Raw genomic sequence first — 18,048 nt, forward strand, 5'->3', positions numbered from 1 at the left:
GTCAGCAGAATGGGACATGGTAGCCTTGGGTTTTGTGCCCAGTGTGGATTTTTGATGCATTATAAAAGGGCCACAGAAAGGCTTCCAGAAGGATGAAGTATTTTTCTAAAAGCACATCAAATGTTCAATAATAATACTGTCTTCTAGGGTGGACAAAACAGTTTGTGGACATTAGGCTGGACATTAGGGCTCACTCTGATTTAAAAATACTCATTCCTAAGGTTAGGAAATCATTTCAGCCTAAAGAGCATATGAAGACAACGGCACCTTCCTGAGCTGTGACCCTTCAACTGCACTGATGGACCCTGGCAACGATGTCATGAAAAAAGTTCAACCCTTTTTCCAGTATTAATCCACCAACATGGATGACAAACCACCAAAAAGAAACTCAGCCCTTTAATCACTGCAAGGCTCGCACAGGCAGGATGGCCACTGAACCCAGCACCTCATCCTATGTGAGGACACAGGGTGGGCATGGGTGTGTGAAGTGCTTCATGGGGTGACACACAATGAGGCGGGCGCTTCCCAGGATACCCATGGCCCTGGAAGGGAATAAGCAGAAGAAGGAAGAGGGGAGCCAGCAGCATTATCAGCAGAACCCCCACTGGAGTCACGGTGGGAATCCTAACAGGGACACAGCCACCGCAGAAACAACCAGTCTAGCCGCTTTCCCTGCATCATGCTTCACATGCCTTACCCACTCACCATGTGGTAGGCACTGAGGTTGAGCCCATTCTACAGATGCAGCAAATGAAGGCCTGCGTGGCTAAACAACATGCCCAGAGGCTCATTTCCTCCCTGTCTGTCCTCCTCACCCTCAGGCTGTAAAGCCACGAAAAGCTGTGGCTTCTATCCTACGTGCCTCTGCATTTGCCTTGCAAATGAATGCCAGCAACAAAAAAGACTCAAAATAAAAGCACCCACAGATCACAGCTCATCTTCTCCCCGAGGAGGGAAACAGAATGAAAATAAATGAAGCCATCATTTTTTATTGTACACCATCATGTATTTTGAGTCCATTTGGAAGATTAGTTGCCGGATAGGCAGTTCTTGTTTTATATGTTTTTATGCATTTATAAGGTTCATTTCAGTGGGGCCTTATGCCACAAAACCCAGGGGAACTGCCGTAATTTAAAAGTGAAGATAAATTTTTGAGATAGAACTGTATAGTGGTTCAGAATATGCACAAAAGAGAAACTGGATTCACTGAGAACGGATGGGCCAGTCCATGAAGGAATCTCCAGGCAGCCATTTCAGGGTGAAAAAGAATAAGTGGCTCTTCGGATGAGAACTGTGGCCAGCTGCCATGGTTTGGATTCATTCTAAAGGATGCATTTTACTTGCCCCTTGCAGTGGTTTGCATATATATATATATATATCTATATCTATATCTCAGGCTACATTCACAAACCATGAGCCTCCATTGAAAACTAGATTTCTGACTTCTCTTAGGACCCTCACCCATACTGAGCCCCCATTTCTCCTTGGGATTGGTTGGTGGCCACTTGCCAGAGTCTCTCCCGCCAGACATTCTGTGACCCTTTAAGCTGCCCATGCCTTTCACCTTGCTTCTGTCTTCTTTACCCATTTCCATGCTCTGCCAGGCCCTGCAGGCCTGAGTGTGCAGCTCCCCTCCACACACCCAGACTGCCCTCCCATGCTCCAGCAAAGGCCAAACTGCTGGCCGACCTACCATCAGCCAGTTATTGCCATTCTCGGTGACTCAGGGAAATCAAGTCCCAAACACTGGCTCACTGGTAAGACCGCTCCCCTTCTATGAACCCTCGCCACAGCAGTTTTAAAACATAAGCCCTGCGTTTCTGAGGCTCCCCTCACCAAGCGGTGGGAGTCTCCTCTTGAATCTCAGCTTCTTGGACACGTGTGACCGCTCGAGCACTAGAATCATGGCAGAAGTGATGTGTTATTTTCCAGGTCCAGCCTTAAGAAACTGGCTATTTCTACTGTGTCTTGGGACACTGGCTCTTAGAACCATGCTGCCATGACACAAGGGAGCTCAAGCTCCCTAGTGCTTCGGGAGGACATGCCCAGCACCGTGTCACCACATGAGTGAGCCATTTGGTAGGTGTCTCCTCCATCCTGATGGAGCCTCCCCAGCTGGCATGGCTGGGGCAGAGATGAGCTGTCCCCACCAAGCTCTGACTGAATTTCAGATTCATAAACACAATAAACGGTGGTGCTGTATGCCAGTAAGCCTTAGGGTGGTTCATTCTGCAGCGATCAAGAAACAGGATGCCCAGTCTAAACACCAGAACGGGTGAGTGTGAATCAGGAAGATGAGCTCTCCTAAGCAGTGGTCCCCGCACCCCCCTCTCACCTGGCCGATGTGCCTTTGGAACCGCCATGTTTGCCACTCGCCCTCCATCCTGAGGTTTTGGGGGAGATGCGGTGAACCTGCAGATCCCCGATTCTGAAGGGGTGCTGGAGGTCAGGCTGTCCGTGTACTCATTTGTCCCTGCCGTCAACTGTTCGGAGGATGTGTCCGATATGAAGCACTCTGTGATGGTGAACTTGGCGTGCCGCAGCTGCTCTTCCATCTTGGCATGCTCGTAGGCCCTGGCCAGTTCTTCGTACGTGGAGGAGGCACTTTCTGTGGAGACCATGCTGCTTCTCGCTCGATCTGCGTTGCGAAAAAGGGAACACAAAGTGGATGAATTACTGCCTAAGGTTGCCCAGACCGGATGGCCCTTCTGGCTAGTGGCACTTCTCCCAGGTCACGGCACAGCCCGGCAGGGGTCCTGAGCCTCTGTCTGAGCACTGCCGTTGGCACTGCAAGGCCAGCCTCATATGCCTCGGCAAAGTGGGCTCAAGGAGCTTTGTCTCAGCGGAATCACTGTCGGCAGATGTTCCCAGCCTGGGACATTTCCATCTACCAGAAATGTGTCCCCCTTAAAAAATTCTGACTTTAGTTGAAATACTTGGGACTTCATTGAAAATGAACTGTAGTGTCCCCCTTCCCAGCTCTGACTTGCGAATTGATCTGTGCCATAGAGACTCTAATTGGCGGGAATGATTTGAGCTCTGCAGTTCAGTGACTCTGGCCTCTGCTTGGCAAGGAAGATGTGATTTCTGGAAATAATACCATCACTTTGCACAGAAATCAGCTGCCAGGCAGAATGGCCCCTGATCCCTGAGACCCATCCTTGCATTTGCCACTCTCTGTGGGGACTATAACACCTCCAGGGAAAAGCAGGTGCTTTCTGGTCAGAGAGATCTGCATCCTGAGCCCCTAGGAAGGTCCGAAGTCACCTCTGGGGACCTCTGAGACTCTTCTAAGAGTAGTATCAGCCATAAAAATAAATGTGCATGGTGACACTCCACCTTAGGAACACTGTTTTTAAAGTATATCATCTAGAACAAAAGAAAATGAGTATGAAAATTTCCTACAGCTATTAGATTTAGATATAATTTCTTTTCAGAAGTTTTGACAGGGGGTGGGGGTGGGGTGGGCACCCCAGTGCTATTCTTAGGCCCTGTCTTCTCTCGGGGGTGGAACTTGGTGGCTGACAGCATGGGTTAGATGACTTACCTTATAATCAGCCCCCGTTTAATTGTCAAACGGATCAGCCTCTGTTTCCTATGGAGGGTGCTATGACCTCGACATGTAACTTCAGATGCAGTGTCTTAAATCTGGGGGTGATAGTGTGTCCAATGCCCTCAGAGTATAATCAGGAATCATTCTCACCATGGGGGTGAAAATAAAAACTTTTCATGTTTCTCTTAGTGGCATAGGAACTAAAAGGAGAGAAGGGCATGACTCTGAGATCCAGGACCCCTACAGACCAGATGCCTTTGTCTCATGGAATGCACTGGGCCCCGGATGTCCTCAGTGTTATATTGGTACTTGTTAGGTAAATGGCCCAACCGTTGGAAGGTGACCTTGAGAGAGAATGGGCAGGAGCCCTTGAGGCCCATGCATGGGCCACACTCGTCCTGGACATCGAGGGGGACGAGGCATGCAGGTCCCTACCTGTGTCTTGTGAGGGGCTGACGCTGTAACTGTCACTCTCCTTGTCCATCGATCCCACAGCCCTGGGCGTCGGCAGCCTCCAGTCTGTGGTGAGGGTGTGTGCTGAAATGGTGGGGTGGGGTCTGTTGAGGGTCCACTGGCTGGCATACCGGTTTCTGGCCGTGGGCCCAGCCTTTGCATTCCTCCTGGTGGTGGGATCTGTGAAGAGCCAGGAATAATGTCTGCCTTTGTCCCTGCAGGAGCGTGGTCCCCCACAGTCAGCGTGTCGAGTACGGCTCTTCTGCCCCTGCCCCGTGACTGATGTTTCCTCCAGGAAGCCCTCCCTGACTGTCCCTGTCCAGAGTACCTGGTTCCTTTCTCTTATGGTCTGAGACATTCATGGGATACTTAAGCATTCAATAAAGCCCTGTGGGGGAAAGAATATTAGGTTTGGAGTCAGAAGTATGAATTTGAACTTCACTCTTGGCCTTTATGCATGACCCCATGCATATCATTTAAACTTCCTAAGATTAAGCACCATCTTCTGTGAAACAAGGGAGTTGGGCCAAATGTACTCCAGGGTGGCTTCCTTTCTATAGTTCTCCTGCCCTGAGGTGGTGTTACAGGGTGAATCATGTCCCCTCAGAAGATATGTCTACACCCTCACCCCTAGGACCTTGGAATGTGATCTGATTTGGAAAGTGGGTCATTGCAGTTGTAATTAGTTAAGATGAAGTCAGACTGCAGTAGGGTGGGCCCTTCACCCAACATGACTGGTGTCCTTATAAGAACTGGAGACAGACACAGGGAAGGAGGACACCATCGGAGGCAGAGAGGGAAGGGCCACAGCAAGAAGCTGAGGGACGTCAGTGACTGCCGGCCACCACCAGCAACTAGGAAGAGGCCAGCATGGACCCTCCTCCCGAGCCTTTGGGGGGAGCAGGGTCCCGCTGACACCTTGATCTTGGACTTGAGACAATACATTTCTGTTCTTTTAAGCCCTAGTTTGTGGTATATTACAGCGCCTCTAGGAAACCATACAGGTGTCTCCTGTGTTATTGTTGTTTTGTATTAATTCATTGTCTCAGGTATGATTGTTTTACTCATCAAGTAAGCTGCAAGTTCCCAGAGCAGAAGGATGATACTTTACGTCCTAACACTTTCTTAGTCCTTTGCATATGGCAGTGTATTTCTTCAATGGAATTGACAGATCGTTGACAAAGACTTGGAGCATTCAATGTGGAGAACAAAGGGTTAATGGGCACCTGAATTTCACATGTTGAGCATCTTACAGAAACACAAGGGTGTATGTAAGCATAGGCTGGTGCCCGAGGGGTTTCGTTTTCTCTGAATTTGGAACCAAAGGCAGCAGGTCAGTGGGATTTGGTTCAGCTCTTTCGTGAGCTAAGACAACAGACATTCTTGCAGCACAGAATGTTGGACACTGGCGTGGATCACAGCATTGCCTCTTCTGGAATTCTGTGGAAAAGCAGACCGGCTCAAGGACCTGGAATGACTTTTCTGGGCCTCCAGTCTGAAGGCCACATAAGGTCCTAGATGGGCCTTGTCCACGTTTAAATTGTCTGCTTCTCAAAGAGTTTATGTAGTTATGTCTCAAAATGGCATACATAGCAGCCTATACTCACTGCTCAGCACTAACGAGCCCTTCCAGAAGATCAAACCTAGAGGCCCCCTGTGGCAGGCTTATTACACTGACTTGCTGACTTGCTCGCGTGAGCCTGGAGGGCCCTCCAGGGCCAGGCCGAGGGTGCGGTATCCACCACGGGGTCTGCTGTGATCCCCGGCACACACAGCTCCCCGGATGAATACACAGGCCTGGGGGCACTTCATGGATGAGGCAGGCGATGGATGCTCAGAGAGGAGCGACCTAGCTATTAAGTGATAAAAAAAGGAGCCTAGGACTCTCTTGTCACAGACTACGTGACCGCACCGGTCTCACCCTGGACGTCTAAATGTTCTCATTTGGCGTCTGCGTGACACTGGCTCATTTTTAATTCCTTGTTGGACCACGGGAGGCAGACACTTAAAAGTTGTGAACTGACTTTCTTTTTAAATGGGGGCTTTTTCTCTTTGTGAGTCTCTAGTTATTGGACTTTGAATCTAATCCATCATTCTCCAATATTGGAGAGAAGCATTCAGATGGCAGTCAAATCAATATATTTTAAGATTTCCCTGTTCATCAAAATGCTCTGTCTTGGTGCATACTCCCTGGGGCATTGATTTTAGGAAACATTTCATCCCTTACTTGTAAAATTCCATGGAAGACTTTATTGGAAGATCTTTTTTTGCCTTGATTAGAATGTAAATGAGTTATGCTTGAGCCCCAAGCTCTCTGTACAACAAGGTATGAATGATAATTGTGTCTCTTCACTGAGATGCTGGGAGAGAGGTCCTCAAAGGGATAGAAAAACATTCTCACCGGTAGGAGGCTAAATGTCTTCCAGGCATTGTGGACTGAATAAGTAGAGCTTCGCTAAGGAACTTGTTATTTAAATGCTAATGAATCTTTCCCAGAAAATTACCGGGTCCCTTACGTAAGATTTGAGGGTTCTCCTTTTTAGTCTTTTAAGTTTCTTGCAACTACAGCCACAGATCAGGTTTATTCCTGGCATGGATGCTTGAGGGGGAGGGATCAGCTTGATGGCCCAGTTAAAGGGCACAGTTTCTGCAAACCCCCCAAATCATGGCGTGAGTTTCCTCTCCTCTTGCCTTCCCACCAACGCTGCAGCACCGACCTTCAGCACTACAGCCTCTCTTCACCCTGAGATCACCTTATTTGGAAAGCTCCTGGGCCAAGTGGCACTTGTCAGCCTCTATTCAAAGCCAGAACTCTTTTCAAGTTAATTTTGTTCATTATCCTTCTTTTCTAGATGAGGACAGTTTTACCAATGGCCTAATAATGATGAAAATATAGGTCATGACAGCATTTTCCTTGAACCACTGCCTGCAGTTCTGTTCTGCTCTGAGCCAGCATCCTACAGGCGAAATTGTCTCTAGGTAGAACATGGGGGTGGTTGACACAGTTTTTTAAATAATCAGGTTTTCAGAGCTGTTTTGTACCTGAACTGAGCTCTTCTGTATGATAGCTCCTGAGATAGCAGCTAAAATAAAATTTTTCCTTGGATTTCACTCCTAAGCTTCCTTTGTAGATGTTACCAGTTAATCTACTAATCTTCAGTTTGGGGATTTACTGCTTTTGCATGGAAGGTATTTTATTTAGCTCCCCAATATTATAATATAAATAAAACTTAGTGGTGAAGCATCATGCTTACTAAACAGCTGACAAATTAGCGGATAAGTGATATAAATAATGTTTGGCCTTTCCACACTCGGTCTGAACCTAAATTAAGCTTTTGACCATTGAATCAAATTATTTTAGTCATCCTGAATTTGAGATAAGAGAGGATTTTGTGGATAATAAGGTTATAAAACACAGCCTTAATCTTTTTTATTCCCTGCTACAGGTTTCATAACTTGTGGATGGTGAGGCCTTTGCTTTCAGTGATGGACCTACCAGTTGTCTCGTAGCGAGGATGAACCTGGTGGGCTATCGTTTGATGAACAAATGTTTATTAAGGACTTACGATGTCCTGGGCAATCCTTACCCCCATCAGGGTTTTTCCTGCTGTATGATGTCTAGTATCATTCTGGGAGATAGAGTGCATTTTTTTCAAAGTCTCCACAGAAAGGATTCAATAATCCATGTTGTACATGCTTCCTATTTAATTTACGAGTCCATTTAGTTCCTAGGTGTCCTGTACGGGGCTCATCGCTACTTACAAGGAATAAGGAGTGGTTGGGAGAGGGGGCTTTGGAGTGAGGGTGCTGGAGTTTGATGCAGTTTCGCTGCTCACGGGTGCTGAGCTCATCGGGTGCCCATTTCCCTCATCTCTGGGGGACATCACCACCCATGGGGTCATTTTGGCACATGGGTGACAGAACAGAGCAAGGGCTAGAACTTTAGGGGGCTAGACCCTGCAAGCACCTGGGAGGGCTCACTAGGCTCCAGGGCCTAGCTCATGATTCCCGAGTGATGAACACTTGGCAAGGGATGGAGCACCCCCGGCGTATTGGGAAGATGATGGGGGGGATTTGATGATTGGGTCAGGAAGTAGGAATTCAGAGGCAGCTTGCCAGAAACAAAAAAGCATTAAAAAATCATAAAAATAGCTGCTGGAGAATCCCTGTGAGCAGAATGGAGCTGAATAGTAGTGGGTGGGAGCAGTGAACTAGTAATCTGCCAGGCTAGCCCTACCAATGCCAGGGGTGCTCGTAAATGTTCTTTGCACAAATGAATGAATGGATGATGAATGAATGGGTGACTTCCAGGCAACTAGACCTGAAAAACCCAGGTCAAGTCTGATACTTACTGCTTCACATATCTTTGTACCCTGTACATTATTTAAGTAAAAATTTTGATTTAGGTTCTCCCAGATAATCTCATTGATAAGTGTCTGCAAAGCATGCTGGGGGTGACTGTACATATCAAAAGGGACACTTCTTACTGGGTGGGGGCATCCGCATGATTGGATGTCTCCGGAAATGGAAAACAAAGTGATTGACCAAGTCTGTTTAAAATACTAAGCGTCCTTTTTCTCCTGAACCTTCTGCTGTGATTTCAGAATTTGGCAGTCAGTTGGCATTTAAATACATTTATTGAATGGCTATGGTGTGTCAGACCCTGTGGCTGGAGCTGGAGTTCTGGACATAGACAAGAGTGAAGTCCCCATTTGCAAGAGCATCTCAGGCCATGAGAGGGACACAGAGGTAAGCAGCTGCAGACACAGTCAGGGTGTGGGCTTTCACAGCGTGAAGAAATAAATAGCCAAGGGTTCTGACTCCTCCCATTCTTACAATGAGAATTTGTTGCAACTTCGGCAAGGTAAACAAATGCTTAGAAACATAACTTCTATGATGCAGTCATTCTAGTGTGAGAACAATGCATTTTAGATGCACTTCTTAAAGCTAAAGGATTCCTCCAGTGACAACATGGCCCTAACATAATTGGAATAGAATAATGTCTTCTGTAGCTGAGGAAACAGACTATAAACGCATCTCTGCAAACATGCCAAACTGCAGTGTGAAGACCCTGTTGCATGGAGCCGAGGTGACACAGGTCTAACACTTGGGCAGAGGTGATAGGCTCTGGGGTATGAGAAGCAAGCAGAGAACTGGGTTTGGGAAAGCTTGCAGGTTTGACGCCTGCAGTGATCCACTGAGGGGTCAGCCACTCACTGTTTCTACTTCTAAATAAAAAATGGAATTCCCAGAGCCCCTCACAATAGGGCTTTGGGGGAATATCTAATGAAAAAATGATTCCAAAGATCTACCAATGCAGAATGTTCTACAGATGCTAAATGAATAGCTCTATTTTTTTTGGAATTAGAGACTGATGCATGAATTTGAGGAGATTTGCATAATATTTGTAAACATGACTCAATGAAGCTCATCACAAGTGAAAGAAACATCATTCTAGAGGCTGTGGTTGTTTCAGTGTGCTGTGACCACCGGTCTACACCCCGGGGAAGGCATTTCTGCACAGAATGAAACGCGAATGCCCGGGGCTGGCTTATGAGGTCCAATGAGGCAAGGCCAGCTGTTTCTCCCGCTCATCCCTCATCCCTTCCCTGTTTCTCCCTGCATTCCAGGGTCCTCTGCCCCCAAGAGGATTTAGAGCTTCGCCCTCCTGTTCTCTCTGCCTGGCAGGCCGGCTTCTGGCTGTAACTCAGATCTACGTTCACGCCCTCTCAATGGAGGTCTTCCCCGAAGACTCAGATCTGACGCAGTGCCCCCACTGTGCTCATGCCTCCACCTGCTCACTGGCAAGTCCCTGTGTGCCATTTCTTCCTAGTACTTATTGACAAATGAAGAATGCTTTAGTTCCTTTGTGCCATTTCTTCCTAGTACTTATTGACAAATGAAGAATGCTTTAGTTTCTTGTTTAATGTTTGACTTACTGCACTAAGATGAAATGAGTATCTTTTTGCATCTGGCCATGTATCCCTATCACTGAGCACTGGGCCATTAGTAAAGTAAAACCTTCATAAATGTATTTGAGTCTGGATGACTGAATCCTGCAAGTTCCCCATGCATGCTTACAACGTTAGGGCCACCAAAGACACGAGGTGCCCTTCCCGTGCTCCAGCCTGCCCCTCACCTCTCACTGGTTTATAGTCTCTGCCTGTGACTGAGATTCCATTTCTGTTGACATTTGAATGTCACCAGATCAGCTTTTCCATTATCTGGGGGCTGCTCATGCAGCTGGGAGGTTGCCAGTGTGATAGTTGCATGGATTCCTCTCCTGTCTTGTTATTTGGGACCAGCCTCTGTGCATTTCTCTGCTAGCTGAACCCTGAAAGGCAGATGGGCATGCGTGTTCCTTTTACCTGCAGGAGGAACTGATATACTGTGCGTGTGGTGAGCTTGAGGGCAGGTGAGGCATGAACACATCTACCTGGGTCTACAGGACAGGGGCCTAACACTGGGGAAGCATTTCTCAGTGAGAGGTCTGACCACCAGCATCGGAATCACCCAGAATGTCTGTGACGACGCAGGTTCCTGGGTCCTACCCTAGATCCAGGGCAGCAGACTCCCTGGAGGTGGAGGCCTAGAGCAGGTCTTTTAAACAGGCTCCCTGGCTGATTCTGATGGACACTGGTTGGGAACCACTGCCTGGGGCCTCTGCCCTGTTTTCTCTGCCTCTTTCCTGTTCTCTTGCTAACAGCCTCATTAACTTCCATGCTGCCTGGGTCAGAGGAAAAGTCAAGGATCTAACCATCTAAGTCCCCTCAAGGTCTATAATCTTTCTCTGATTTAATAGCAATAAGTGGCTCAGAAACCCATCAGGGCAGCATCTTGTAGCAGCCAGAAGCTGGACCAGGCAGATCACGATGGGAATACCAACATCTGGCAAGAAGTCCCAGGAGCCTGAAGTTATAAGGGCAAGGCTGTCATCCATTCATGCTCCTTGGCAAAGCTGTTTCTCACCCATGTGCCACCCAGGTGTTCAGGATGTGCTAATGTCATCCACAAAGGAAGGATAAAGGGAGAAACAAGACTTCTTCAGCATGTTCTCGAAAACAGTTTTTCAAGTGCAGTTCAGTAACAGTTAGAACTGGTTTCCTGCGCACTACAAGGCTGTTAAGGAATCAAACAGTTTGCTTCAAGGAGCTCAGTGCATTTCACAAACGCCTTACAAGGCAGGAGTTATGGAGAACAGCTTTTAACATTATAATATTTGTTTTTCTAAAATTAACACTTGAAGAATGTAAATTTTTGAGAAGAGATGGTAAGAGATTTAAAAGCTAGACATCAAAGCTTCTGAAAAGATAATAATCGGGACATCAATTTCTAAGTCTTTAAAGAAATTTAGGAACAATTTCAATTATAAAGGAACAAGAATATCTAATTAAAAAGCTTTAGATACACATTAGGGGATTTAATTTCATCCCAGTAATTAATTTCCATACATTATGATGCAAATATTAAAAACTAAAGCAAACATAATCCCCAGATTTGCCAGAACTATACCTGCTCTCAAACATTGTGTTCTGCTTTGAGGACAGACAGGTCTACAGCTAAATTTTGGTTTCACTATTAGGTGTACAACTTTGGACTGTGTACCTAGCTTCTCTGAGACTGTTTTCTCATCTATAGATGAGGTCCACAATATCTACTTTCTAAGTATGTACCTTGCACAGGGGTGTTACACAGCTAACACATATGGCATCATCTTTCTATGCCAATCCTGGCTCATAGTAGGTACACATGAATGTCCATTACCTTCCTCTTTTTTGTGTTGTTTAAATAAAATAAATTGACTTGACTTTAAATTTCTAGCTCTGTCATAGTAAACCAACAGTTACTGGCTTCAGACACAATCTTACGAATAGGGAAGGCCACACCAGAGAAACTCCACTTCTGAATTAAAGATGTTATCCTATTTCTCTGTTTCTTAGGCACAGGGCTGAAAAGCCCTGAGCTTTTGCCAGACAGGGATGGAGCCACAGGCTGTCAGCCCTCCTAGCACCCACACAGTTCCAGCGTAGTTAGGCTACTCACTCGTTCCTGGCCGAGCGTCAGAAACATCCACCAAGGGCCCGGTGGCCTGAGACACTGACTGGTAGTGGACCGTGTGTGTCACCGTCAGGGACTTCTGTTTAGCTGCCTCCCCAAAGTCAGCATCTGTTAGCAGGACCGTGGAGCGGTCGTCTACATGACAGAGAGAGCACAGAAAGCCGAGCATGTTTAATCCCCATTAAATGACTCCCTTGCCTTTCCTTCCCAGGTATCTGTGTCATTGTTAATAGCAACAACAATAATAATAACCTGATCCAGACCAGCAAAACAGCTAGAGATTCAAGCACTCTATGAGGATTCTCTGGGATGTGGAAAGAGAAGGTCATGCTTAAGGGTTGCCTTTTGGAGCATGAGTTAAAGAGAGTGACCGCAGAGAAGGTCACTCTTCTCCCCTGAGGCTTAGTTTCTTCTTAAACAAACACTGATTTGGGGAGACACATTGCAGCTATCTAATAGAGGTTTGGATTTATGGGTTTGTCAAAGGTTCCCCTGAGGCCTCCCCAGCGGACAGCACCACCCAGGGACGAGCTGCCCTTTAAAGGAAGCTGTTTGCAGTGCTAGAAAAACCCCATCCCTGGTCTGTACTGGGGTGGCTCTCACACTGAGCTGGGCAAATGTTTGGGGTGGGGCTGGGGTTAGAGAGGAGAAGAGAAGGTCCAGTCTTCAGAGTTTATCAATTCCTCTGTTTTAAAAATTTTGAGGTACATTCCTTTTCTTCCCACCTCTTAATTACTCTAGAACATTTCTCAGAGTGACTCACTTGTCAGATACCCAAGGTCCTGCTAGCATAGGCTCTTGGAGGTTGGAGAACCAGGGGCCCTGGTTTTAGGTGGGTTTGGAGCATTTTAGTGCTTGGAGAGGACCAGTCATTTGAGACTGCTTGGTTGTTTCAAGATTTTCATTATATTGTTGTGATGCTTTTCACACTTTCTTAAGAGCTTTTTCACTCCAGGGCAAAGTGTGGTTAGGATGCATGCATTTCTCATCCATTTCCCAGCACCGCAGCCTGGGCTGACGCTCCTGAGTGTCTCAGTCAGCTGGGACCGCGCTGCAGCACGCCTTGACATGGAACGGCAATGTGAAAGTCATAAACAACACAGCTAGATGTCTGTGCCCAGAAAAGGCTCTGAACAGAATGAACCTTACAAAATCCAATTACTCAGGCTCTGGCAGGAAAGGAAAGACTCTCGAAGTTAGAATAAAATTTCTTGGCAGAGAAATAGATGAAAGAATGCCAAGATGTCTGCTGGCATGGCAGCCCAGGGCCCGGTGTGGGCTGGGGCCGCAGCGGGAACCCGGCTCGGCTTGGGGTCCGGCCCTGCAGCCTTCCCTCGACCCTGAAATCAGGCAGCCTTTCTGCAGAGACAGCTCCTTACAATTGGACCTGGTACCTGAGGCCTGATATCTATATTGGTTTTTCATTAATAATACTGATGGCATTGTAGCCTGCTAAGAGTGCACCAGGTTATCTGCAGGGCTAGGTTATACACTTATAATGGGAAATTTCAGGTGCCTGTCAGTTTGTGAGGATAACCATTCATTCCAGCTAGATGGATGGCACTCTCGCATTGGATTCTTGTAGTCAGAGCCCAGAGCACTTTAAAGCAGCACATTTCTACTTCCCCAATAATTAGAAAATGCCATCAACCAACTGTCAGCCATCACCAGGAGGTAAACAGTTCTTGGTGACAGATGATCTTGCGAGGAAGGTGGTGCATCTCTGGCTAAGAGTCGTTACATACAGAAACGAGGGGCAGACCTTTGCCTGCTGTCAGGCCAGCAATGATCAGCTACCTGGAGGTGATACACCACCCCCAGGATCCACCTAGCTACCTATTTTAACAGCCATCAGTAGAATCATTGACACGTCTAGTGAGGAACATTTAGCAAATATCTCAACTGTATTATAAGGGCAAAGGCATTGCATTTTAATTTTGAACTGATGTTTCAAAGGAAATTGTAGTTTTAATGTCCAATCTATTGAGCTCAATAAAAGAGATTGCAGAATCACTACTGAAGAGAAAAGATTATAAAAAGCAAAACATGGTGTTTTATCCTGATGTGAGCAAGCTAATAAAATCTTGCATATTTTAGGCTGAGTTGTAACCCCTCATACATCATGAGTGGTATTTAACTGAAGCTGGTTGATGGAGGGCCACATGACCTTGTCCAACTTCTGTAAGGGTTATTATGCCTGGTCCAAACTTGTGTACAGCAAGGGCAACCCAGGCCATAGAATTTAGGAGCCATTAGGCCCAGATATCTCCAATGTTCTATTGAAACATAATAAAGGCAGGCTGGGGGCCAGGGGCAATGGAGAAGTTCTGCCAATCTAGCCATTTACCACTGCCTTCCTGGCGGAAGGCATCTAGGGGATGTGCCATGAGTTGGATAGTTTGAGCTAAAATTCAGGATAGGGTTGCCCTGGGACTGAGTGCCAGCAAACACCTTCCAGAACAAACTCAGAGCGAGTTTGAAAAGAGGCAGCATTGGCAACCTGCCTGAGTCTGTTTCCGTGGGTACTAGAAAGCTCAAGAATACTTCTAAGGTGAGAGGCTCCGGGAAGCAGCCTTTTGACATGGAAGCAGGTGGTGACAGCCAGTCACGGGGGGGAAGCAGGCAGCTGGGCGGGGGCCCTGCCCTGGTTCTGCTCTTAATTGTCTGTGTGACCTGCCAGCTATGTAATCTCTTGATGTCCCAGTTACAAAGTAGTGCCTTTTTCCTATGTTGATTGGGAGGGTTAAATTCAATAATGCACAAAAAGTGCTTATAAAAAAGTACGTGACATTCAGAGGGCTCTCAATAAATATTCTGATAATTACTGCGATGGAAATAGAAGGTCTCTGATTCTGGAATAAATGGAACTATCTAGGAAGGTGGTGAAGGACAGTGCATTTTGAGTGGAAAGCAGCAGGGAGGGGTCAGGGCACAGGGTTCTGGGTGAACAAGCTACAAACGTTCTCCAATGCCTGTTTCATGATTGTGAAACAAGGGAGCTGGGTGTTTCCCAAAGCACTGTTCAAGCAACCATTCCAGGAGGTTTATGGGGTGCCAGGGAGAAAAGACATCCTGTGCAAAGACATATGTTTGTTAAGTGTTAAGTTAAAACTTTTGGTAATGGAGGCCTCATTGGACTTGACGAGGAGAGCACAGACTAGATTTCCAAGATGGGGCTTTGGTGCATGACTCTGTTAGGTTTATTTGATTACAGGTGTTCATTCTTTGCAGTGGCACCAATAACCTCTATTGGAAGACCTGGCATGGATCATCATTGGGGAACTCGTGTCTCAGGTGACCTCTGAGGTGCATAGAAGTTCATTTCCCCTCATATTTGCTAATACTTTTTATTCTCCTCAGTAACAATCTCTACTTTCTGACTTCTTTACTCATGTAGCATTTAGACATTCCCTTATCAAATGGGGTTTGAGCTGAGAAGGCATGGCTGTAGCAGCCTCGTTGTGCAAAGAGGCAAGCAGGGCTTCTTACCAATGGTCTCCATTGTGTCTCTCTCTTCAATCAAAAGTTGAGCTCTGGGGATGTCAATGTGCATTCTCAGCGTTTGCTGTTGTTTGCTCAGGGTATCTGAAGTCCGTGTATTCTTGCTGGGAATAAAATGGGAGTGGGGGGATGCATTAATAAATACAGTTCAGTGTTACATTGTAACGACATGTGCTTGTACACCAGCTTGGCTTGTTATCCTATTATGTGAATGCCTTGTGAGAGGAGGGAAAAAAGCACATGATAAGAGATAGTTCCCCCTATATTCAAATGATATTTATTAATATTAAATTTCAGCAGTGAGTTGTGAGGCTCAGAAAATACAGACTGTCAGTAGAAATTGGTTCTGTATTGATATAGATCCTTTGGAATTTCTCACTCCTTGTGTAAAAACTAAGGGAAACAAAAAAAAGTGATTTTTAAACCGAACAATATTTTTGTTTGTCAGATATGTGATATCTCAATGCTGGGAAGGGAGGACAGCACATGCCCTGGCTGTTCATTGGATGGGGATATTAGTAATGGATCTGTGTTTACATCTGGCGTCATCCTATTTTCATTCCACTAACAAATCATAAACCTTGTTAGCTTCCTTGGCATTAGTTTAGTTTTCCTAACTGATACTCCATTTTAGAATAGAAGAAGAGCAATTATTATAAGAATTTTATCTCAAAATTTGTGTACCAGAAAATTGCTCTTAGAGTGAGCTATCTTCTAAAAGTAAAGGAAAATAGGTAGTAAAATTGATTGCATGGTACTATCAAGCTCAGTTACAGCTTGTAGTTGAAAAAAAATGCATGTTTCACAAAAGTGCAAAAAAGCTGATGAAGGCTTTAATTAGCAATCTACATTAGAAGAATGATTGTTTAGTCTTTACAGAACTGTAAGAATTGAGTAGATTTACAAAAAATGTACCCAAACAGCCATTGAGTCATTGAGATAATTCAATCAATGGGATAATCTATGGCGTACATAAATCCAGTTCAATTATTGTCAAAATACATTTTGAGAAAGATTTCTGGAGCCTAGTTCACTCAATGATTTACCTCTGTATTAGTTGCTTTTAATAGAGAACAATAAAGGGGGCTCCATATTACAGCTCAAATGCTTTTCTTTCCAAGCATTCACCAGGAGTCCCAGATACCTCTTTGTTGATGAGACTTATTTACTCTTGTACCATGTGGCTGAAGGGACATTCATAATCTGAAGGTCAAGTTCACTCAAGAACCCCTGTAGAATTTGCATGTTGAGGTCTGTGTTAATATTCTGAGTATTTTAGAATGGCCCTTTCTTCATCTGAGTGTAAACAAAACAACCTATGAAAATGACAACTTCTGAAAGGTGCAACGTGCCTACTTAGACTTGCTCTTGAACCAGATTTCTTGCTCTGTATATGAGTAACTGGGTCATGTAGCCAGATCATGCTAATTACTCAGAGCCCAAATTCAAATGTTTTGGCCTGAATTTTTCACATGGTCTATACACTTCTAAATTATATACTTAACTAAGTTCTTGCTTGATTTGTGTTTTTTAAAAAAGCAAATATCCATATACTTGTATAGAATGAAGAACATTCTGATGACTTTGGAGCTGCAGCTCTGTCATCCTTAGATAAGCTCTATTTCCACAACGACATACAGGGATAGTCCTCTGTGAATCTCTGAAAGATCTGTTCGGAAACTTCACTAGGGACTTGAGCTTGTCCTTGCACCAAAAATAGAAGTGTGAGCTAGTTCCTCCTGCTCATCATGAATAGTTATGAGGCAGTCAGCGGTGCTCTATTAAACAGCTACGAACCCAAATGCAGGCTATGCTTAACAATAAGGCATCCACTGTCAGACTGACACAGGAAACAAGCTAAATAACTGCTGGGCGCCACTGCAATTGGCACAAGGCTTAGAATATGATTAAACTTTATGAGCAAAAACAATCAAAGCTGGATGTAAACTCTTCCTCCTCAAAGGACTGGGTGCTGCCCAGCTCTGCAGCAGGAAGGCAAGAAAATGGCCCAATAACCCTTTAGATTCAGGGGCTAATTGTTCCTCCCTCCCTCTGCATTTGCTCTCCCCTTTGCTCACAACACACTCCCCTTCCCACCACCACAATACCCACGTGGCTCGCTCCCTCCCCTCCTTCCAGACTCCATGCACATAAATCTTTTCAACAGAGCCAGGCTGGCTATGAGAACTCATGTTTCCTCCCCTAATTCTCCACTTAATTCTGTCTCCTCAGCACCGACTACTCTCTAGCATACATTTAATTGAATTTTCTTATTCATTATCTGTGTCTCCCACTGGAATTTAAGCTGCACAAGAGATATTTTTCATCTGTTCTATTCCCTGTGTATCTCTGAATGTATGTGGCCAAAGTAGGTAGGTGCTGAGCAAATATTTGTTGAATCTTGTTGATTAGATCATGCTGTTTTGGGGGGTACAATGCAAGCTGAGTGACATGTCCCAAAGACTTTCCTTGGGCATAATAAT

The 18,048-nt window shown here is 45.6% G+C and overlaps 1 protein-coding gene across 2 annotated transcripts in view; it reads right to left on the minus strand.

Moving 5' to 3' along the window:
* The window catches only part of DSCAM (DS cell adhesion molecule), a 713,077-nt gene that overhangs the window by 16,688 nt on the left and 678,341 nt on the right, over positions 1-18,048 (minus strand). Inside the window, exons 29-33 of one of the 2 annotated variants that reach the window (XM_057504765.1) lie at positions 15,554-15,669; positions 12,050-12,199; positions 3,989-4,186; positions 2,336-2,638; positions 416-542 (exon numbers count right to left, since the gene is read on the minus strand). In XM_057504765.1, the coding sequence (XP_057360748.1) occupies positions 493-542; positions 2,336-2,638; positions 3,989-4,186; positions 12,050-12,199; positions 15,554-15,669 (817 nt within the window). In that variant the 3' untranslated portion in view covers positions 416-492. Of the gene's footprint in view, positions 1-415; positions 543-2,335; positions 2,639-3,988; positions 4,187-12,049; positions 12,200-15,553; positions 15,670-18,048 lie in introns of those variants that run through there. The other variant, XM_057504762.1, reaches the window with a different exon arrangement.

The sequence above is a fragment of the Manis pentadactyla genome, chromosome 1 (assembly GCF_030020395.1).
Source record: "Manis pentadactyla isolate mManPen7 chromosome 1, mManPen7.hap1, whole genome shotgun sequence".
In the NCBI taxonomy this organism is placed as follows: Eukaryota; Metazoa; Chordata; class Mammalia; order Pholidota; family Manidae; genus Manis; species Manis pentadactyla.